The sequence below is a fragment of the Musa acuminata genome, chromosome BXJ1-6 (genome assembly GCF_036884655.1).
Source record: "Musa acuminata AAA Group cultivar baxijiao chromosome BXJ1-6, Cavendish_Baxijiao_AAA, whole genome shotgun sequence".
Classification (NCBI taxonomy): Eukaryota; Viridiplantae; Streptophyta; class Magnoliopsida; order Zingiberales; family Musaceae; genus Musa; species Musa acuminata.
In genome coordinates this window covers 10932078-10957208 of record NC_088332.1, presented here as the reverse complement: position 1 = coordinate 10957208, position 25131 = coordinate 10932078, and the positions used below count along the sequence as shown (strand labels likewise).

General features: G+C 36.6%; 1 protein-coding gene across 6 annotated transcripts; it reads right to left on the bottom strand.

Annotated features, from left to right (window-relative positions):
* Positions 1 to 8671: 8671 nt before the first annotated feature.
* LOC135583311 (isocitrate dehydrogenase [NAD] catalytic subunit 5, mitochondrial-like) lies at positions 8672 to 25088 on the bottom strand. 6 transcript variants are annotated; one of them, XR_010514197.1, is made up of 10 exons: positions 24930 to 25088; positions 24469 to 24665; positions 11067 to 11387; positions 10804 to 10965; positions 10639 to 10713; positions 10048 to 10157; positions 9900 to 9972; positions 9442 to 9663; positions 9132 to 9216; positions 8672 to 8929 (listed from the first exon to the last, which is right to left on the bottom strand). XR_010514197.1 is itself a non-coding variant. In XM_065187143.1 (9 exons), the coding sequence occupies exons 2-8, from the start codon at positions 24637 to 24639 to the stop codon at positions 9472 to 9474; spliced, it is 1104 nt and encodes a 367-aa protein (XP_065043215.1). In that variant the 5' UTR covers positions 24640 to 24665; positions 24930 to 25088; the 3' UTR covers positions 8672 to 8929; positions 9442 to 9471. The 6 variants fall into 6 exon arrangements, 4 of the variants coding, with proteins under 4 accessions (XP_065043215.1, XP_065043214.1, XP_065043216.1 ...); XR_010514196.1 differs by having other exon boundaries at positions 9132 to 9165; XM_065187143.1 differs by lacking the exon at positions 9132 to 9216.
* Between the last annotated feature and the right edge of the window lie 43 nt (positions 25089 to 25131).

The following is a 25131-nucleotide window of genomic DNA, read 5'->3' as shown; positions in this document are numbered from 1 at the left end:
ATCTTCCAAGAAAACAGAAGATGACTTCCAGAACACAGACCCAAGAGGTATCTACGTCAACTCCTCTTGTAGAAGACCAAATCAGGAACTACAGAAGAAACCAGAGGAGAATATTCAACGCTAGAAGACGACTTGGGCAACTCATCTTCAGAAATACAGACTTAAACGCACAGATTCTGGAACAACAAATAGACCCTCAAGCGCAGCTGCAATTATCCATGAGGGAAAGAGCTGCAATAGCACCTGCTGAAGTATTGTACCACTCAAGGAGAGATGATGTGCATCACAGGGTCTATACGCATCGATCTGAAGAGGCTATGTTGGTCACCAACAATCAAGAAGACAGGGCTTTCATTCAGGAGCCAAGCTTTGACCAACTGACCAGGAGCGGGATGAGGTATATTCATCTCGGGATCCTACAAACAAGGGTCCAGACACTCCACAGACAGGAAGAGGGAACACTGGCACTATTAGTGTTCCGAGACAACAGATGGGCTGATGACAGGTCCATCATTGCCACAATGGAAGTAGACCTGACTAGAGGAAGTCAACTGGTCTACGTAGTACCAGATACCATGATGACAATAGGAGATTTTTACCGTAATATACAACTTTCTATACTAACCCGTGGATATGACACATGGCAGAATGGAGAAGCAAATCTGCTAATCACCAGGGAAATGGTAGGGCGACTTTCAAATACCCCGAATGTCGCCTTTGCATATGAAATTTCAGGGGTGGTGGATTACTTGACAAGCCATGGCGTAAGGGCTCTGCCAGGAAGGAGGTATTCCACAGCAGAAATCAGAGGAAGAGACTGGATGATCAGACCCACACAGGTTTCAATTCCCATACAACCTGCTGAACTCAGGAGCCGAAATCTAATTGACGGAAGAATTTCAATTAGCTTTGACAATTATAAAGCAGCATCAACATCCAGCAGAATCCGTTACAACAACACGGATGACGAAACATTCAGTGATGAAGAGGAAATCCGAAGCCACACAATAGCTGTCAACGTTCAATTAACCGACAGCGAGGACGAGGCTGAGGAGCTAAAGGAAAACCTTAATTCCTACTTCCAAGGCACCCACATCACAGAAGAGGAAGTAGAGATGCCGTACCCTCGGAAGCATCAAAAGGAATTAATCGCAGCAGGACTAGAGGAGGAACTGATAATGGAATACCCACAGTTAGCAAAGCTATCTCAACAGGTATATTCATCATCTGCTATATCAAATTACAGGCCACCGACGGACTCAACCATGGGACCTGTAAACTATCCCCCGGCTGTAAACATAGAATCCACAAGCCGGAAACCAGAATACGAAGGACACTCAAGACAGCCAAGGTTCAAGGCGAAGAACTTCTCGGAAGCTTGGAACCTCCCTTCGGCCTTCCAACAGCAAGGAGCGATGTTCATAATCCCATCCCAACTGGGAATGTTCGATGAAGTGTTTATGAGGTGGGAATCAATAACAAAGAATTTAGTATCTTTACAAGGATTCACAGATCCTCTAGCAAAAATGGAATTTATTGAAAATCTGCTCGGAGAAGCAGAAAAACTAGCATGGATCCAATGGCGGATGGCCTACCCCGAAGAATACCAACTACTACTAGCTAATGCGGATGGAATGGGAGGAACACAAAATATTCTCTCACAACTGAGGACGATTTTTATACTTGAAGACCCGTTTCAAGGATCTACAACAGCACAAGAAGAGGCTTACAGAGATCTTGAAAGGTTATCTTGCACTAACCTCAACCATATTATTCAGTTCTTAAATGATTATATAAGGTTGGCATCCAAAACAGGTAGGATGTTTTTAGGACCAGAATTATCCGAAAAGTTATGGTCCAAAATGCCAGGGGAGCTAGGAAAAAGGATCAAAGAGGCATTTGAAGCAAAATACAGGGGAAACACCATAGGGGTAATCCCAAGGATTCTTTTTTCCTACAAATATTTAGAAGCAGAGTGCAAGGATGCTGCATTCAGAAGAGCATTAAAAGACCTATCCTTTTGCAGTAAGATTCCTATCCCAGGATATTACAACAAACCCGAAAGAAAATATGGGGTAAGAAGATCGACTACCTACAAGGGTAAACCCCACTCATCTCATGCAAGAATTGAAAAGAGGAAGCATTTGATAAGAAATAAGAAATGCAAGTGCTACCTTTGTGGAGAAGAAGGACATTTTGCAAGAGAATGCCCTAATGACAGGAAAAATATTAAAAGAGTAGCAATATTTGAACAATTGGATATTCCGGAAGAATACGAAATACTATCAGTACAAGAAGGAGAGAACCAAAGCGACGCAATATATTCAATATCTGAAGGAGAGAATACAGAAGACCTGCAGCATGGTATTCACTCCTTCACTCATAAAATCTTTGCTCTAATAGAAGATAGTAGAACTTGGTGGATAGGACCTGAGACAGGGTACCGAGCAAGAGTACAAGTTTCCCAAGAACAAGCTGAGTGCAGACATATATGGGAAATCAACACGGAGCTACAACCAGAACTTGAAAGATGCAAGTGCTGCAAGAGAAAGTCACAAAGAAGGCATAGGAGACACTGTCCCTTATGCAAAATCACTTCGTGCGGGATGTGCAGTATATATTACTTTGACAAGAGAACCCCCGTAATGATGGAGGAACCACCAAGGTATGAACCTAAAAACCTGCTTCAAACACAACAAGATTTCATTAATCATTGTGAAGCAGAAATAAGGAGGCTCAAAATGGCGGTTGAATTCGAACAACAAAAGGCTAAGGAGCTTGAAGAAATGCATGCTCAATCCATAGCCACAGCCCAAGAAAATCTCCGTTTACGAAATGAGGTGGCGGAATTAAAGGCAAAATATGATAAATTGGAAGGGGAGGTACTGGAAGTAGATAGGTTGAGGTTAGAAAAGGCAGATCTCCTAAGGGAGATACAAAGGTTGGGAAAAAGAAAGATGGAAGAGAGCGAAGAAGAAGAAAGTGAAGGAGCTCTCGTTCTCTTAGAAGAAACCCAGAAGATCCTTTCTATGGAAACAAAGGAAACGGGAGGATCAAAAAAATCTAAGAATATGCTCTTCAACCTAAAGGTACATATGGAGATTCTAAATATTCCCCCTTTTGAGGTTAATGCTATATTAGATACAGGTGCGACTACTTGTTGCATAGATGAAAAGGTTGTACCAAAAGCGGCAATGGAGGAAAACCCTTATGTTGTACATTTTAGCGGGATTACCTCCAAAACAACAGCAAATAAAAAATTAAGGGGAGGCAAAATGACTATTGGAACCAACAGTTTCAGAATTCCCTACACCTATGCATTCTCAATGAAGCTAGGGGATGATATTCAGATGATAATAGGATGCAATTTTATAAGGGCAATGCAAGGAGGGGTCAGGATCGAAGGTAACACGGTTACATTCTACAAAAATTTGACAACTATTAATACTCTGCCCTATATCTCGACAGCCGCAGCAATAGAAGAACTAGACCTAGAAGAGGATGACTATATTCAAATCCAGGAGTCAGTATGTTACTCTGCAGAAGCCCAGCAGAGCAATGAAAAAATAAGAGCCAAGTTCGGAAGCCTACTAGATCAGCTAAAGGCCCAAGGTTATATTGGGGAGGACCCTCTCAAGCATTGGAGAAAGAATGAAATAACATGCAAGTTGGAAATCAAAAATCAAGATTTTGTGGTAGAAGACAAGCCTCTCAGACATTTGACACCACAAGCAAAGGAAGCCTTTTCAAAGCATGTAAGAGCATTACTGGAAATAGGGGTTATCAGACCAAGCAAAAGCAAGCACCGTACCACTGCTATAATTGTTAATTCTGGAACCACGGTGGACCCCATAACAGGAGCAGAAGGAAAAGGAAAGGAAATGATGGTTTTTAACTACAAAAGGCTCAATGACATCACGGAGAAGGATCAATATAGCCTCCCTGGAATTAACACCATCCTCAAAAAGGTTAGCAATAGTAAAATTTACTCAAAGTTTGATCTAAAATCTGGCTTTCATCAAGTCGCTATGCACCCCGATTCCATTGAATGGACTGCATTCTGGGTACCGGAAGGGTTGTATGAATGGCTTGCAATGCCATTTGGTCTTAAAAATGCCCCTGCGGTTTTCCAAAGGAAAATGGATAATTGCTTCAGAGGTACGGAACAATTCATTGCAGTCTACATTGATGATATCCTTGTTTTCTCAGAAAACGAAAAAGAGCATGAGCAGCACCTCACCAAGATGTTAAAAATATGCCAAGAGAATGGCCTTGTTTTAAGCCCAACAAAGATGAAAATTGCAGTAAAGGAAATTGAGTTCCTTGGAGCAGTCCTGGGGAATTCCAAGATCAAACTACAACCCCATATCATCAAAAAAATTACTGACTATCAGGAGGAAGACCTTACTACTAAGAAAGGCCTCAGGTCATGGCTGGGGATCCTAAACTATGCAAGAAGCTACATACCCAACCTGGGCAGACTCTTAGGCCCATTATATTCAAAAACAAGCCCAACAGGCGAGAAAAGGATGAACAATCAAGATTGGGAACTAATCAAGAAAATCAAGAGCTTAGTACAGAATCTTCCTGACCTGGAAGTACCTCCTGAAGACTGTTTCATAATACTAGAAACAGACGGATGCATGGAAGGATGGGGAGGAATTTGTAAATGGAAAAAACAAAGATATGACCCCAGAAATACTGAAAAGGTATGTGCTTACGCCAGTGGAAAGTACAATCCCATCAAATCGACTATAGATGCTGAAATGCATGCAGTTATGAAAACCCTAGAGGCATTGAAGATCTATTTTCTTGACAAAAGGGAAATCATTATTAGAACAGATTGCCAAGCAATAATAAGCTTCTTCAACAAGTCAGCTCAGAACAAACCATCTAGAGTCAGATGGATGGCCTTTGTAGACTATATCACTGGAAGCGGCGTGGAAGTGAAGTTTGAGCACATCGAAGGGGAAAGTAACATTCTAGCCGACTCTTTATCAAGACTAATAAATATTTTGGTTGCAGGATGGCCAAGCGAATCATTACTCCTAATCCTGGAAGCCACCCAGGAAGTTCAAGCCAAACCAAACATCAAGGCTGCCACACACCTGAATCAACTAACAAACCAGGCGACCTCCTCTTGCAATACCAACAGGAAATGGACAAGCTCAGAACCAAAACACGTGACGGACTCTCATTTAATGAAGAAGGATTATCTGAAAGAAGACTTGGATCAATTCAAAAGGAAGCCTCCCGACAAGCACTTGAAGCATTACAGCAATTCTTCGACATCCACTTAATCAAGACCAAAGAATATCAGAGAAGGAGCGGTGGAAAGGACAACTGGTACAGGGACTAGCTACCAGTCGTCCTTCAACAGCAACAACAACTAAAGGAGGCCCTATCTCTGGTAAAAGATGTCTCACAAAGGACAACCAGCTTCAGCCTTTAGACAGCTGGCATAAATACTTTACTTAGCCGCCAGGCAAAGACAAATAACAGCTGGCATAAATACTTTGCTTAGCCGTCAAGCAAAGACAAATGGTGTGGGGCAAAATATTTTGCTTTTCTTAGTCACTAAGGAAAATGAGCTGAGCCTCGTGGAGCCGCTCATAGTATCACCAATAATTGTGCGAAGGAATATGCTTTCCTTCGTCAGGAAGTTAGAGAAATATCTGATGAAAGGATAAGGATGCGATGGGGCCCAATGAGCACCCGGTTCTATCCTCTTCCTCTATATATTCTCTAGCTTAGTCTCTTGCAAGGCATCGGTCGAAAAACCAGAGCCTTACTTGAGAAGAAGATTATCCTCTATCCTTTGTAAGCATTTCAAGCTTTGTTCATACCAAATCTATTGTAAGAATCTTAAGCTTTCTATAGTTCTTTGTGCTTATCATTTCTTACTTGGATCCTACTTCCCGCTTCCGTCGACTTTCAAGACTCTTGATAAACTTGTAAGGAATATTGAGAAATATCTGGATACCAAAATATTTTAGAGATAACTAAGCAACCCAAACTCATTGAGGAAGAAGCCTTACGACTTTCACAGAGCCTGGACCAAAAACTCCAAAGGATTGAAATTCTATTATCCAAAATAGAAAAACAAATCTTTGGATGAGTCATATATCCTCCAGGAGTACCGAATCTTACAAAGAAGCTCTTAAAGCTACTGAATCTATTGAACCCCCATCACTTGGATTTCTCAAGACAAGTGATTTTCAGGGAACTCTTAGCCATCAGGTAGCCGTAATCAAGCAGCATAACTAAGCTCTTGATTTTCTTGATTAGTTCCCAATCTTGATTGTTCATCCTTTTCTCGCCTGTTGGGCTTGTTTTTGAATATAATGGGCCTAAGAGTCTGCCCAGGTTGGGTATGTAGCTTCTTGCATAGTTTAGGATCCCCAGCCATGACCTGAGGCCTTTCTTAGTAGTAAGGTCTTCCTCCTGATAGTCAGTAATTTTTTTGATGATATGGGGTTGTAGTTTGATCTTGGAATTCCCCAGGACTGCTCCAAGAAACTCAATTTCCTTTACTGCAATTTTCATCTTTGTTGGGCTTAAAACAAGGCCATTCTCTTGGCATATTTTTAACATCTTGGTGAGGTGCTGCTCATGCTCTTTTTCATTTTCTGAGAAAACAAGGATATCATCAATGTAGACTGCAATGAATTGTTCCGTACCTCTGAAGCAATTATCCATTTTCCTTTGGAAAACCGCAGGGGCATTTTTAAGACCAAATGGCATTGCAAGCCATTCATACAACCCTTCCGGTACCCAGAATGCAGTCCATTCAATGGAATCGGGGTGCATAGCGACTTGATGAAAGCCAGATTTTAGATCAAACTTTGAGTAAATTTTACTATTGCTAACCTTTTTGAGGATGGTGTTAATTCCAGGGAGGCTATATTGATCCTTCTCCGTGATGTCATTGTGCTTATCATTTCTTACTTGGATCCTGCTTCCCTCTATAGTCGACTTTCTGGTATCAGAGCCGGTTGTATTCTGTTCTGATATAGTTTCTAACTAAATTGCTATGATGTTTATGCTAAGTTTGCTTTGTAAAACATCACTTACGGTTTAAAACTTGTAAGGAGCCCGAGGAAGGCAGCCAGGTCAGGGAACCGCAGTAAGACCTTTGACGCAAGCTCTCTAAAGTTGAGAACGTAAGTAGATTAAAACAATGCATATTTAGCATATGTCTAAGCTTTGGGAAGAAGCTATTCAAAAATGGTATACAGACTCCCATACCTCCCATCTGGACTACCTAAATCTAGCGGAGACTCCAAAACCCACTAAAAAGGAACTAGCTCACAACATCTCTGTCATTTACGACCGAACTTGTCTTTCAAGTAGAGTAAATATAAGAAACTTCAAACTTTTGCTTGAAGAAAACCGCAACCTTGAGCATAGGGTTAAGAACCTCGAAGCCTCAATAACAACGCTGTCTTCCTTACTCATCAAGAACAAGTGCTTACAAAGGATAGAGGATAATCTTCTTCTCAAGTAAGGCTCTGGTTTTTCGACCGATGCCTTGCAAGAGACTAAGCTAGAGAATATATAGAGGAAGAGGATAGAACCGGGTGCTCATTGGGCCCCATCGCATCCTTATCCTTTCATCAGATATTTCTCTAACTTCCTGACGAAGGAAAGCATATTCCTTCGCACAATTATTGGTGATACTATGAGCGGCTCCCCGAGGCTCAGCTCATTTTCCTTAGTGACTAAGAAAAGCAAAATATTTTGCCCCACACCATTTGTCTTTGCTTGACGGCTAAGCAAAGTATTTATGCCAGCTGTTATTTGTCTTTGCCTGGCGGCTAAGTAAAGTATTTATGCCAGCTGTCTAAAGGCTGAAGCTGGTTGTCCTTTGTGAGACATCTTTTACCAGAGATAGGGCCTCCTTTAGTTGTTGTTGCTGTTGAAGGACGACTGGTAGCCAGTCCCTGTACCAGTTGTCCTTTCCACCGCTCCTCCTCTGATATTCTTTGGTCTTGATTAAGTGGATGTCGAAGAATTGCTGTAATGCTTCAAGTGCTTGTCGGGAGGCTTCCTTTTGAATTGATCCAAGTCTTCTTTCAGATAATCCTTCTTCATTAAATGAGAGTCCGTCACGTGTTTTGGTTCTGAGCTTGTCCATTTCCTGTTGGTATTGCAAGAGGAGGTCGCCTGGTTTATTAGTTGATTCAGGTGTGTGGCAGCCTTGATGTTTGGTTTGGCTTGAACTTCCTGGGTGGCTTCCAGGATTAGGAGTAATGATTCGCTTGGCCATCCTGCAACCAAAATATTTATTAGTCTTGATAAAGAGTCGGCTAGAATGTTACTTTCCCCTTCGATGTGCTCAAATTTCACTTCCACGCCGCTTCCAGTGATATAGTCTACAAAGGCCATCCATCTGACTCTAGATGGTTTGTTCTGACTTGTTGAAGAAGCTTATTATTGCTTGGCAATCTGTTCTAATAATGATTTCCCTTTTGTCAAGAAAATAGATCTTCAATGCCTCTAGGGTTTTCATAACTGCATGCATTTCGTGTGCGCACATGGAAGCACACGAAGAAGAAGTCGAGTTCACCTGTAATGTCAATCTGGTGACAGAGAAAACATATCGATTAGCAGAGCATTTCCAAGACATGATGGCGCCTTAGGATGACGAAGATGTCAATTAACATGGAGATGGAAGAAAAATTCTCTGAAATAAACTCGTCAAAAGCACGTCTCTGGTTGAACATATCCCTCACCATTCTAAACCAAAATGACTGTCGTTGTTTATTAGCTTGACAAACTCCCGGGACAGAAATCGACCCATATGCTCCTGTGATTCACCATTGGTCGTCGGGACAGAAATCGAACCATGGCGTGGAGGGAGTCGTCGCGAGAAGCCCCTCTATTGCTTTTCCACGCTTCAACAAACGCTATTTTGATTGGTACCATCCTGGCATCAACAAGAAAGACATTGTCAAAGAGGCATTGCTGCTCTTCCAACACACGGAATGCATCATGTATGCTAGTAGGAGCTATTCATATGCCCACATAATTTGGCATTGCACCATAATGAATTAAAGTCATGTGAACCCAACATTCCTCAGTCTCATATATGTATCATCATAAAGGAATTGTTTCTCACGACAACGTACCTAATAGCAGTTCCTGTTGTCGAGCATACTCCATCTATCCACAAGAGAAAACACAGCTCAAGCTTTTAAAATGTAGTCACTTGCGCTTCATGCATAAAATGCAAAATGTGTTGACAAAAATATGTAGAAGAAGTCGCAAGTGCAACGTGCTGTATGCCTTTAGTTAATTATTACATGTATTGCTTCAATCGAAGAAATTGGGAATAAATAGACGAGGAAAAACTCCAAGAGCATTATTCATGTGATTGCAACTTAATATACTAGTGTGGGCAATCTACAACCGACTCGAACTAGCAATTACTATGTATACCAGTTATCCGGGTGTGCTGCCACAAACTTTCTAAAGATGATCGCATACTGCCTTTGTAAAATCTGTAGTTGACGAATTCCCACCAAGATCAACCGTTCGATACTTTCCTTCTGAAATGGTATTAAGTATAGCATTGTGGATTTGGTCAGCTTTGTCAGTAAGCCTCAAGTGGCGCAACATCATAACGGAACTCAGCAAGAGAGCAGTTGGGTTTGCAAGATTCTGGATACACAAATTCCAAAACAGATCAAACAAAAGCAGGAAGGCATCATACTGCAAAACAGGGCATAAAAATAACCTACGAGTTACCATGCAAAAATATACACACCAACACTAATCAAACCAAATCATATAAACTAATGAAAATAAATGCACGCTATATGATCTGTTGTTCAGAATACTGATTGATTCACTAAAGGACAGAACGCATACAACTGAATATAGAGAAAATCATTTACCTTTCCAGCTATATCAGGGGCTGACCCATGTACGGCTTCTGCTAGAGCGATGCCACCTTCACCAATGTTGCAACTAGAAATAAAAAGGTCATAGAGTTAATTATTTTACCTTGTGAATTATAAATTGTTAAAAGCAAATCACATTTACCTAGGAGTTAAGCCCAGCCCTCCAATCAGTCCTGCACAAAGGTCACTGATTATATCTCCATAGAGATTGGGCATCACCAGTACATCGAAGAGAGTAGGATTTTTCACAAGCTGTCACATTGATGCAGGAAAATGCTCATCAATTACAATATGGCATTACACTAAAATTACACAAGTTTTTAACTCTAAATATTTATTACATCTAACATGGATCATGAGGGATCTGAACCAATAGAATGTTGGCTAACATGTGATTTCCAGATAAGCGCTAGCCAAACTCATCATTTTTTACTTCTGAACTCTTGACTCACAGAATTAGAGAGGATCGTACTAAGGTAAGTTTAGTCACTGATATGATTAAATTTCAGGTTTTGGCAAATCCTATTGCTTTACTGAAAATTAGGCACTAAGATGTTTAAGGTCAGTAAACCAACTGGTCACAAGTCTCAAGTTACCCGTGAAATATGCTCGACTTTATGATGCTCTCTGGCTGACATATTTGATGAAAACATCTTGGAAGATGATGGTGATGATTTGATGATATGGTCATAAAAAATTTCAGTCAAAGATTTAAAGCCTAATCAAAACATACCATCATACAACAGTTGTCAATGATGACTTCCTCGTAAGTTATCTCAGGGTACTTCTCTGCAACCTCACGGCAACACTGCAGATATATCAACAACGAAGCTTATAAATTGTAGCATATACATTAAGGACATTTAACCACTATATGTGTATTTAGGTATAGATATACCTTCAGAAAAAGACCATCAGTCTTCCTCATGATGTTGGCCTTGTGTATGGCAGACACTCGCTGGCGGCCATTTGCTTTGGCATAATGGAAAGCATATTCTGCGACCCTTAAACTTGCTTGACGAGTAATGATCTTCAGACTTTCTACAACACCTCTCACCACCTGGAGTAATGTGCAGAAAACTACATCAGATAACCAATATATGCAAAACTTACCACGAAAAAAGGACAATGAATAACACACATTTCCTAGAAAAGGCTTACCTGGTGTTCAAGGCCACTATACTCTCCTTCTGTATTTTCACGAATTGTCACAAGATTTACATCATCATATCGAGTTTTATAGCCAGGAAGGCTGTAGCAAGGTCTAACATTGGCATAGAGACCAAGTTCTTTCCTCAAGGTAAGGTTCAGTGACCGGTGACCCTTTCCAATGGGAGTAGCCATAGGGCCTTTCAAGCCAACGCCGTTTCTTCGCACTGATTCCAGACTTTCCCATGTTAAAAAGCTCTCTGTTCTAGGATCGACCTTGTCACCCACAAAATGTTCCTCCCATTCTATTGGAACTTGTGCTGCATTGAACACCTGTACTAACAAAATTTATTAATACGATACTGAAAATGGTCATGAAACTTAAGCATCAAACTCATGCTTTCTTCCATTTATTGTCTTTTTCATTTTCCTCCCAAATTATCTTATTTGACATCAAGACGTTGCAAATGAAATGCTCACAACAAAAGGGTTGAAACTAACATCACAATAATTCATGTTTTGATCCAAATCATATCAATTGCTTTTTTATCAAATTCATATCAATTGCCTGCCCGAAATGTAGACGATCTCATCCATCTAGAATTCATGACAGGAAGTACAAAAGTTGGGAACATTATTTAGCTTCACCATCTAATTGTAGCATAGGGACATTTCAATATATTTCTGAAAAAACACACCTTGTGATGCAGAATGAAAACAAAATTAAAAATATCATTAGAAAGGATTCTAGCAAACTGACCTTAAAATGGAGGACTAGAGAAATCAATTACTTATAGTGGAGAAGACCTTTACAATACTTGAAGATATTATTTCTTGATGATTCCATAAGCTTAAAGGAGGTTTTTATTTATACTAGTTCTAGGTCTTAAAAACTAGCTAACTAACAATGTGGGATAATTGAAAGAAACATAAAAATTTTCAATGTGGGATAATTGAAAAAAATAAAAATGATAAGTGAGCAACTTTAGGCTCTTTGAAAAAAGTCTTCTTTTGCTTGTTCCATATTAATCCCCGCCACTTAAGAAAAACTTGCCCTCGAGTTTATGTCAGGATACTATGGATTCTCATTTAGAAAGTAGTAATACAAATGTATAACATTGAAAGTTTTTGAGATCCCCCAATTATCTGGTAAATCAATCACATAGGCATTGTTATTGATTTTCTTTAAGGCCTTCTAGGGACCAGACTTCTTCAGCTTCAATTTGTTGTAAGTGCCTATAGGAAATCTCTCTTTTGCAAGCACACCATAACCATATCTCCTTCCTTGAATACCTTCTCTCTCCTATGCTTATCAGTTGCTTCCTTGTACCTGACATTAGTAACTTCCAACTTCTTCTTCACTTCAGCTTGGGTTGATTGTACTTACTCAGCCATGTTGTTAGTTGTTACACTAATCCTAGGAGTCTTTGATAGGTGAACTAAATCCAAAGCATGCTTTGGCATTTTCTTGTAAACAACAGAAAATAATGACGCCTTGATAGAACTATGCACTGTTATAGGCAAATTCAACTTATGCGAGTGCGAAATCCCATTGTCTTGGTTTGTCACCACAAATACAACAAATCAAGTTTCCCAGAGTCCTATTAGTTACCTCTGTTTGACCATCAATTTGTGGGTCAGTTGTGCTACTGAACTTCAAACTTGCGTCAAATATTTTTCACAAGATCAGCTAAAAATGATATAGAAATTTAGAATCTCTATCAGAAGTGATTGATTTTGGTACCCCTTATAGGCATATGACTTCTTGAAAGAATAGCTTGGCAATTTATATCACATCAGGAGTCTTCTTACATGGTTTGAAATGGGCCATCTTGGAGAACCAATCCACAACCACAAACACAGAATCAAATCCCCTCTAAGTTCTTGGCAATCTCAATACAAAATCCATGGATAAATCCTTCCAAATATCTTCTGGAACTGGTAATGGCATATATAAACTAGTGTTCTACAACTAGCCTTTTGCAGTTTGACAAGTCAAATATTTTCTTCAAAATTACCAACATCCTTTTTTAATTGTGGCCAAAAGTACCTCTCCTCGACACTTGCTATTGTTTTGTCTCAAAGTCCTCTATGTAAATCTTGAATATTTTTTCTCATAAGGATATCCTCGGAATGCACAACTGGTCACCTTTGAATAAGTAATCATCATAGATATGATTGGACAAAACAAAAGGCATAACTAACCATTCATATGAGCCTTCTCTTGTCTTGAATGTAGTCTTCCATTCATCTCCAGAACTTATGCGAATTTGATAATATCCGCTACAGAGATCAATCTTTGAGAATATCTTGGAGCCTTGTAGTTAATCCAACACATCTTCTAGTTGAGGTATGGGAATACCTGACCTTGATTTTGTTGATGGCTCTAGTATCTACGCACATCCTTCAGCTTCCATCTTTTTTAGGTGTCAACAAAGCTCATACAGCGCATGGGCCCATACTTTCTCGAATATGTCCATCCACATCAACTCTTCTACCTTCTCCTTCAGCATCTCATTCTCTTTTGGGTTCATCGAATAGTGAGGTAAATTTGGTAGACATGCTCTTCGAGCCAAATCAATTTGGTGTTGAATATCTCTCACGGGTGGAAGTCCATCTGGTAATTCTTTAGGGATGATCTCTTTAAATTCTTCCAATATCAATTTTAGTTCGTTTGGAATCTTTGATTCAAGCGGTTCTTCTCCCTTCACAATAAGAGCATAGTATACTCTTGTTTCTTTAGAACAAGCAATAAATTCTTGCACAAAGTTAAAGATAGATAAGAAAGACATCCCCTCCACTTCATAAGTGTTGGATTCATCTCCCTTTTTGTTAGTCAGTAGAATGCCAATTTTTTTCCCGTTATACTAGAATATGCAAATATTCTTTCTTCCAAATTGGGTTGCATTCACATTATACTGCCATAGCCTTCCAAGTAGCACATGGCATACATCCATGTCAACTATCTCATATAACTTCCTCCTTAAACCTTTTCCCAATTGAGAGAGGAACTATACAGATCTCAGTTACAATGATAGTTGGGCCTTCTTTAATACACCCTAGCTTGTATGGTGTTGGATGACCTTCCATCTGTAAATTTAAGTGTCTCATTAATGATTTGGATACAATATTGTCACAGCTTTTATTGTCTATGATCAATGCATAGACTTTGTTATTAACACTGCATCAAGAATAGAAGATTTTCTTATGCTGAGATGGATCTTCTTGCCTTAAGGTAATAATCTTTTTACAACACATGCCACATGTTCCTTTTTTTCCTCTGCTATTTCAGCACTATCAATATCATCAATCGCATCGTTTTGGGCATCTTCTTCTTAAGTCAATTTTGTGATCTGTAAGGTTGACAGTCTTATAAGCACGACACTCTTTGGTTGAAACACTTCCCAAATAAGGGTCGAGCATATGGACTGTTTGTGGTAATCGATATATGCTTCGCTTGCCGTATTGTTTTTTCAATATTTGTGCCTTGATTTGTAGGTTATATTGACTCAGTCATAACTTGCTTTTCTTTGTTAAGAATAGGCTGCGTCGTCAAAGTAGAGAATTTCCAGGTAGCAATTGGAGGTCAAGTCAACAGCATTTCAGCCTTTAATGTCATATTGTGAGCTTCATCTACTGTTCAAATCGGAGTTAGAGACATTCCATCTTTAATTGCAAATTTCAGTCCGTTGACATACCTTGTTGTTTGCTGGTCTTGTGACTTTGACAAGTTATATCTAGCTGAAAGGCGTAAAAATTCATCAATATACCCGGTTCCAAATTGAGTGCCTTGGATGCAGTTTTGATACTGTTGAAACAACAGTTGTTTATAGTCTAAGGGTAGGAATCTTCCTTTGAGAAGTTGCTTCACCTTTCGCTATGTTTGTACTAGTGCCTTTCCTTATCCTTTTTTTGTCATTCTGTAATGTATCCCACCAAGCTGCTGTACTTCCTTTCATCTTGTATACAACAAGCTTGACTAGTTTTTTAATCAGGAACATCCATCACCTCGAAGTCCTCTAGTTCATAACTCTAGTCAAGAAAAACCTCAATGCTGAGGTGGCCATTAAAACTGAGGAGGTCTACTTTGAGGTGGTAATCCTCAAATATCCTATCTCGTCTGGGTGATGCTTGATGTCTATTATATCTTTCACTGTCATCTTCTGAGTCATCATCATATACTATTAGTTGTTATGGGTGGATAGTACCACGTTGGTTGAAGTGTCGAGATTGAGTTGCACATGCACCTCTTCATTGGTTGGTTTTATGATAGTCCACAATTCCTTCTTTTTCGTCTGACTTATCTTCATAGGTCGGTTGCCTACGTTGGATTGGAGACCCGTTGATGATTAGAATGGTCATTAGCATCAACTCAAGCACAATTGATCCTACCATCATCACGAACCTCTATTGGCACCAAAACCCAAGTTAGTGAGCATGTCACAAATCTCTAAAAGTTCTCGGGTCATCCTTGCTTCTTGTGCTTTTAACGTCGCCCAGAGGGCTCGCATTCCCCGATCATTATTGTTAGGGTTGTTGCCATTGCTTCCATCATGAAGGTCGTCATTGTCGAAATTTCCATTGTCATCATCGATAATGTTGTCATCGTTGTTACCATTATTGCCACTAGACCTCATCTTGATGGGCTATAGGGTTATACTTAGCAAATTAAGTTTCTAATACATAAAATCCACTATAAGTGGCAAGTGTAGAGCATACTTTTTAATTTCCTACCTACAAACCTATTATGCTAACATCAAAAGCAAGACTCTAATACCGACGCAGAACAAAATCAAAATAAAAAAAATACTACTAGAAAGGATTTTAGCAAACTAACCTTATAAGGAAGGATGAGAGAAATCATCTCCTTCTAGTACATAAAACCTTTACAATACTTGAAGATATTGTTTCTTGATGATTCCATAGGTTTAGAGGAGGCCTTTATTTATACTAGTTCTAAGCATTAAAAACCAGATAGCTAAAAATGTGAGATAATTGAAAGAAACATAAAAATTAACAATGTAGGATAATTAAAAGAAAAATAAAAGTGATAAGTGGGCAACTTTAGGCTCTTTGAAAATAGTCTTCTTTTGCTTGTTCCACGTTACCTTGGCAATTCCAACAAGCTTCAAAGTGTACGGGATTTGGAGGTCCATCAAGACATCCAAATAAGCAAAATTTCTTCACCAAAATATGAGCAAACCCTTAAAAACAAAATGAATTTACTATGAAACACATCTAAGGCTGGTGATTGCAGAACATACGAATTCTTAGACTCTTTACCTACATATTCCCTCCTTTAGGCTTCCTTCACTTTTCACCTAGCTCACAAATATAACCAAAAGATTGTAAATGGAATATTCTAATATGGCTCCAATAATTCACAATATTGCCAATCCTTGAGAAAGTTATACTTGTTGCGATTTCTGTTCCTAGGCCATATTTATGGTTCCCAATATTGAGCATCATCTATTCTCGATTATGATTTTACACTCAGGCATGTCATGGCCAGATTTGCGAATGAAGATAAATAACAGTCTGGGAGAGAACCAGATCAAATGTGTACATTGATAACTTCTTACTTGTCTTCCAATAGCTCTAGGGACATTATACATGTGGAATATCTTCAACTTATTCTTTAATAATCAACCAAATAAGTATTGACACTAAAATCATTGCACCTCAGTATGCTCAAGCATCTATTCTTGGTTTTCAGTATTGACATTAAGAAAGAATTTGCAAAACATGCTCAAGAAATTAAGAAAAATAAGGAAATGATAAATGAAAATTTGGAAAGTGTAATTTCTTCGTATCCTCCACCAACAGAATCATATCTTGAAGATATATCTTTTTCATTAGATTTATAATATTTTTCTCTATTTTGTAATCAAAACAAAAAAGTTTAATAATCAAAATTCACAAAAATAAAAGTTTAAAACTCAACAGAAGCATAGTGTCAGAAAGGCTAATACAGTTTGTGTCATATTGGAATATCTGACACAAAAAAGATTTATGGTTCCCTATATTGAGCATCATCTATTCTCGATTATGATTTTACACTCAGGCATGTCATGGCCAGATTTGCGAATGAAGATAAATAACAGTCTGGGAGAGAACCAGATCAAATGTGTACATTGATAACTTCTTACTTGTCTTCCAATAGCTCTAGGGACATTATACATGTGGAATATCTTCAACTTATTCTTTAATAATCAACCAAATAAGTATTGACACTAAAATCATTGCACCTCAGTATGCTCAAGCATCTATTCTTGGTTTTCAGTATTGACATTAAGAAAGAATTTGCAAAACATGCTCAAGAAATTAAGAAAAATAAGGAAATGATAAATGAAAATTTGGAAAGTGTAATTTCTTCGTATCCTCCACCAACAGAATCATATCTTGAAGATATATCTTTTTCATTAGATTTATAATATTTTTCTCTATTTTGTAATCAAAACAAAAAAGTTTAATAATCAAAATTCACAAAAATAAAAGTTTAAAACTCAACAGAAGCATAGTGTCAGAAAGGCTAATACAGTTTGTGTCATATTGGAATATCTGACACAAAAAAGATTTATGGTTCCGTATATTGAGCATCATCTATTCTCGATTATGATTTTACACTCAGGCATGTCATGGCCAGATTTGCGAATGAAGATAAATAACAGTCTGGGAGAGAACCAGATCAAATGTGTACATTGATAACTTCTTACTTGTCTTCCAATAGCTCTAGGGACATTATACATGTGGAATATCTTCAACTTATTCTTTAATAATCAACCAAATAAGTATTGACACTAAAATCATTGCACCTCAGTATGCTCAAGAATCTATTCTTGGTTTTCAGTATTGACATTAAGAAAGAATTTGCAAAACATGCTCAAGAAATTAAGAAAAATAAGGAAATGATAAATGAAAATTTGGAAAGTGTAATTTCTTCGTATCCTCCACCAACAGAATCATATCTTGAAGATATATCTTTTAAATTAGATTTATAATATTTTTCTCTATTTTGTAATCAAAACAAAAAAGTTTAATAATCAAAATTCACAAAAATAAAAGTTTAAAACTCAACAGAAGCATAGTGTCAGAAAGGCTAATACAGTTTGTGTCATATTGGAATATCTGACACAAAAAAGATTTATGGTTCCGTATATTGAGCATCATCTATTCTCGATTATGATTTTACACTCAGGCATGTCATGGCCAGATTTGCGAATGAAGATAAATAACAGTCTGGGAGAGAACCAGATCAAATGTGTACATTGATAACTTCTTACTTGTCTTCCAATAGCTCTAGGGACATTATACATGTGGAATATCTTCAACTTATTCTTTAATAATCAACCAAATAAGTATTGACACTAAAATCATTGCACCTCAGTATGCTCAAGCATCTATTCTTGGTTTTCAGTATTGACATTAAGAAAGAATTTGCAAAACATGCTCAAGAAATTAAGAAAAATAAGGAAATGATATATGAAAATTTGGAAAGTGTAATTTCTTCGTATCCTCCACCAACAGAATCATATCTTGAAGATATATCTTTTTCATTAGATTTATAATATTTTTCTCTATTTTGTAATCAAAACAAAAAAGTTTAATAATCAAAATTCACAAAAATAAAAGTTTAAAACTCAACAGAAGCATAGTGTCAGAAAGGCTAATACAGTTTGTGTCATATTGGAATATCTGACACAAAAAAGATTTATGGTTCCCTATATTGAGCATCATCTATTCTCGATTATGATTTTACACTCAGGCATGTCATGGCCAGATTTGCGAATGAAGATAAATAACAGTCTGGGAGAGAACCAGATCAAATGTGTACATTGATAACTTCTTACTTGTCTTCCAATAGCTCTAGGGACATTATACATGTGGAATATCTTCAACTTATTCTTTAATAATCAACCAAATAAGTATTGACACTAAAATCATTGCACCTCAGTATGCTCAAGCATCTATTCTTGGTTTTCAGTATTGACATTAAGAAAGAATTTGCAAAACATGCTCAAGAAATTAAGAAAAATAAGGAAATGATAAATGAAAATTTGGAAAGTGTAATTTCTTCGTATCCTCCACCAACAGAATCATATCTTGAAGATATATCTTTTTCATTAGATTTATAATATTTTTCTCTATTTTGTAATCAAAACAAAAAAGTTTAATAATCAAAATTCACAAAAATAAAAGTTTAAAACTCAACAGAAGCATAGTGTCAGAAAGGCTAATACAGTTTGTGTCATATTGGAATATCTGACACAAAAAAGATTTATGGTTCCCTATATTGAGCATCATCTATTCTCGATTATGATTTTACACCCAGGCATGTCATGGCCAGATTTGCGAATGAAGATAAATAACAGTCTGGGAGAGAACCAGATCAAATGTGTACATTGATAACTTCTTACTTGTCTTCCAATAGCTCTAGGGACATTATACATGTGGAATATCTTCAACTTATTCTTTAATAATCAACCAAATAAGTATTGACACTAAAATCATTGCACCTCAGTATGCTCAAGCATCTATTCTTGGTTTTCAGTATTGACATTAAGAAAGAATTTGCAAAACATGCTCAAGAAATTAAGAAAAATAAGGAAATGATAAATGAAAATTTGGAAAGTGTAATTTCTTCGTATCCTCCACCAACAGAATCATATCTTGAAGATATATCTTTTTCATTAGATTTATAATATTTTTCTCTATTTTGTAATCAAAACAAAAAAGTTTAATAATCAAAATTCACAAAAATAAAAGTTTAAAACTCAACAGAAGCATAGTGTTAGAAAGGCTAATACAGTTTGTGTCATATTGGAATATCTGACACAAAAAAGATTTATGGTTCCGTATATTGAGCATCATCTATTCTCGATTATGATTTTACACTCAGGCATGTCATGGCCAGATTTGCGAATGAAGATAAATAACAGTCTGGGAGAGAACCAGATCAAATGTGTACATTGATAACTTCTTACTTGTCTTCCAATAGCTCTAGGGACATTATACATGTGGAATATCTTCAACTTATTCTTTAATAATCAACCAAATAAGTATTGACACTAAAATCATTGCACCTCAGTATGCTCAAGCATCTATTCTTGGTTTTCAGTATTGACATTAAGAAAGAATTTGCAAAACATGCTCAAGAAATTAAGAAAAATAAGGAAATGATAAATGAAAATTTGGAAAGTGTAATTTCTTCGTATCCTCCACCAACAGAATCATATCTTGAAGATATATCTTTTTCATTAGATTTATAATATTTTTCTCTATTTTGTAATCAAAACAAAAAAGTTTAATAATCAAAATTCACAAAAATAAAAGTTTAAAACTCAACAGAAGCATAGTGTCAGAAAGGCTAATACAGTTTGTGTCATATTGGAATATCTGACACAAAAAAGATTTATGGTTCCCTATATTGAGCATCATCTATTCTCGATTATGATTTTACACTCAGGCATGTCATGGCCAGATTTGCGAATGAAGATAAATAACAATCTGGGAGAGAACCAGATCAAATGTGTACATTGATAACTTCTTACTTGTCTTCCAATAGCTCTAGGGACATTATACATGTGGAATATCTTCAACTTATTCTTTAATAATCAACCAAATAAGTATTGACACTAAAATCATTGCACCTCAGTATGCTCAAGCATCTATTCTTGGTTTTCAGTATTGACATTAAGAAAGAATTTGCAAAACATGCTCAAGAAATTAAGAAAAATAAGGAAATGATAAATGAAAATTTGGAAAGTGTAATTTCTTCGTATCCTCCACCAACAGAATCATATCTTGAAGATATATCTTTTTCATTAGATTTATAATATTTTTCTCTATTTTGTAATCAAAACAAAAAAGTTTAATAATCAAAATTCACAAAAATAAAAGTTTAAAACTCAACAGAAGCATAGTGTCAGAAAGGCTAATACAGTTTGTGTCATATTGGAATATCTGACACAAAAAAGATTTATGGTTCCCTATATTGAGCATCATCTATTCTCGATTATGATTTTACACTCAGGCATGTCATGGCCAGATTGCGAATGAAGATAAATAACAGTCTGGGAGAGAACCAGATCAAATGTGTACATTGATAACTTCTTACTTGTCTTCCAATAGCTCTAGGGACATTATACATGTGGAATATCTTCAACTTATTCTTTAATAATCAACCAAATAAGTATTGACACTAAAATCATTGCACCTCAGTATGCTCAAGCAACTATTCTTGGTTTTCAGTATTGACATTAAGAAAGAATTTGCAAAACATGCTCAAGAAATTAAGAAAAATAAGGAAATGATAAATGAAAATTTGGAAAGTGTAATTTCTTCGTATCCTCCACCAACAGAATCATATCTTGAAGATATATCTTTTTCATTAGATTTATAATATTTTTCTCTATTTTGTAATCAAAACAAAAAAGTTTAATAATCAAAATTCACAAAAATAAAAGTTTAAAACTCAACAGAAGCATAGTGTCAGAAAGGCTAATACAGTTTGTGTCATATTGGAATATCTGACACAAAAAAGATTTATGGTTCCCTATATTGAGCATCATCTATTCTCGATTATGATTTTACACCCAGGCATGTCATGGCCAGATTTGCGAATGAAGATAAATAACAGTCTGGGAGAGAACCAGATCAAATGTGTACATTGATAACTTCTTACTTGTCTTCCAATAGCTCTAGGGACATTATACATGTGGAATATCTTCAACTTATTCTTTAATAATCAACCAAATAAGTATTGACACTAAAATCATTGCACCTCAGTATGCTCAAGCATCTATTCTTGGTTTTCAGTATTGACATTAAGAAAGAATTTGCAAAACATGCTCAAGAAATTAAGAAAAATAAGGAAATGATAAATGAAAATTTGGAAAGTGTAATTTCTTCGTATCCTCCACCAACAGAATCATATCTTGAAGATATATCTTTTTCATTAGATTTATAATATTTTTCTCTATTTTGTAATCAAAACAAAAAAGTTTAATAATCAAAATTCACAAAAATAAAAGTTTAAAACTCAACAGAAGCATAGTGTTAGAAAGGCTAATACAGTTTGTGTCATATTGGAATATCTGACACAAAAAAGATTTATGGTTCCCTATATTGAGCATCATCTATTCTCGATTATGATTTTACACCCAGGCATGTCATGGCCAGATTTGCGAATGAAGATAAATAACAGTCTGGGAGAGAACCAGATCAAATGTGTACATTGATAACTTCTTACTTGTCTTCCAATAGCTCTAGGGACATTATACATGTGGAATATCTTCAACTTATTCTTTAATAATCAACCAAATAAGTATTGACACTAAAATCATTGCACCTCAGTATGCTCAAGCATCTATTCTTGGTTTTCAGTATTGACATTAAGAAAGAATTTGCAAAACATGCTCAAGAAATTAAGAAAAATAAGGAAATGATAAATGAAAATTTGGAAAGTGTAATTTCTTCGTATCCTCCACCAACAGAATCATATCTTGAAGATATATCTTTTTCATTAGATTTATAATATTTTTCTCTATTTTGTAATCAAAACAAAAAAGTTTAATAATCAAAATTCACAAAAATAAAAGTTTAAAACTCAACAGAAGCATAGTGTCAGAAAGGCTAATACAGTTTGTGTCATATTGGAATATCTGACACAAAAAAGATTTATGGTTCCCTATATTGAGCATCATCTATTCTCGATTATGATTTTACACTCAGGCATGTCATGGCCAGATTTGCGAATGAAGATAAATAACAATCTGGGAGAGAACCAGATCAAATGTGTACATTGATAACTTCTTACTTGTCTTCCAATAGCTCTAGGGACATTATACATGTGGAATATCTTCAACTTATTCTTTAATAATCAACCAAATAAGTATTGACACTAAAATCATTGCACCTCAGTATGCTCAAGCATCTATTCTTGGTTTTCAGTATTGACATTAAGAAAGAATTTGCAAAACATGCTCAAGAAATTAAGAAAAATAAGGAAATGATAAATGAAAATTTGGAAAGTGTAATTTCTTCGTATCCTCCACCAACAGAATCATATCTTGAAGATAAATCTTTTTCATTAGATTTATAATATTTTTCTCTATTTTGTAATCAAAACAAAAAAGTTTAATAATCAAAATTCACAAAAATAAAAGTTTAAAACTCAACAGAAGCATAGTGTCAGAAAGGCTAATACAGTTTGTGTCATATTGGAATATCTGACACAAAAAAGATTTATGGTTCCCTATATTGAGCATCATCTATTCTCGATTATGATTTTACACTCAGGCATGTCATGGCCAGATTGCGAATGAAGATAAATAACAGTCTGGGAGAGAACCAGATCAAATGTGTACATTGATAACTTCTTACTTGTCTTCCAATAGCTCTAGGGACATTATACATGTGGAATATCTTCAACTTATTCTTTAATAATCAACCAAATAAGTATTGACACTAAAATCATTGCACCTCAGTATGCTCAAGCATCTATTCTTGGTTTTCAGTATTGACATTAAGAAAGAATTTGCAAAACATGCTCAAGAAATTAAGAAAAATAAGGAAATGATAAATGAAAATTTGGAAAGTGTAATTTCTTCGTATCCTCCACCAACAGAATCATATCTTGAAGATATATCTTTTTCATTAGATTTATAATATTTTTCTCTATTTTGTAATCAAAACAAAAAAGTTTAATAATCAAAATTCACAAAAATAAAAGTTTAAAACTCAACAGAAGCATAGTGTCAGAAAGGCTAATACAGTTTGTGTCATATTGGAATATCTGACACAAAAAAGATTTATAGTTCTTGTTAGACAAATTATATGTACATATTACTTATTACAATTTCCGTTAATTCAATTAGCCAATGTATCGTATACTTCGGTGAAGTAATCACCCCAAGTCACTAAAAATAACATTTCATGTAACAGACAAATTCAAGCATAAAACATACATATCCAAGCATCCAACTCAATATCCATACTTATGCTACCACCATTTCTGGATCTTCATGTGGTTGTAAAAGTGACATACACTCATTTCCAGCTTAATTATATACATTGGAACCTACACCTCTTTCAACAGGAAATATTGCTTTTAAAATTACATTAAAAGAAAGAAAAAAAAAAGATACTCTGCATAGCATCCGAAAAAAAAGAACTGTTGTGGTGTTCCTTGTTTTTGTTTCCACCCAATCAATTTGGAAGGGAAACAATGCCAACTTAACTAAACGCAATACAACTTATCAATTTAGCGTAGACAAAGTAAAATAGATGTAAAAAATATAAATCAAGTAATGCTCGAAAAATGTGAGATTTAAAATAACGTAGAATTAAAGCATACGGTCCAAAAAGTGAAGCCAACAGAAGAAAAGGAATGGCAAGCTTCATAGAAACAGACATGCTTAACAGAGTCTGCGATCTCAGGCCCAATTCCATCACCGGGGAAGAGAGTGGCACGGATGGGTTCGCTGGGGGAAGCAGCAGCGGAGAAAGATCTTTCAAAAGCAGGAAAAATCCTGCTGGAAATCTGGTTGATCGAAGCCCTTTGAAGGAGGCGTCCAAGCGCCATTGACGAAGACGGCTCAGCAGCTCAATCTGCGACGACAAAGCAACCATCGATAGGACTCCACCAAGAATCAGATCAAGAAGAAGAGAAGAAACGAATTCGAATCAAAAGCAAGTGGGGGTTTGGAACAATGCGCCATCGGACGATGAAAGGAAACTCATGCGTACAAGAAAATTTCCAGATCAACACCAACCCGCAGCACATAAAACAAGAAACCAACAGAAACCCTAGACCTGAACCGATCGAAGAAAATGAAATCAAGAAAATTGAGATAGGGTTACTAGATGATTGACCGATCCGCAGCAGCTTTGCGCCCAAAGAAGGAATTTCAATGCCAGAATATGATGGGACGAGAGATGAAAAGTGGGAAGGTTCTTTGTCCTCCAAGAGTATTCTGCGCCGCAGCCACCTGCGGGGAGGAGGAGAGGAAAACTAGAAGGCCGGTAAAAAAATGAGGCCCATCGTCCATCCAACGGTCCCGATCGGTCGATCAAG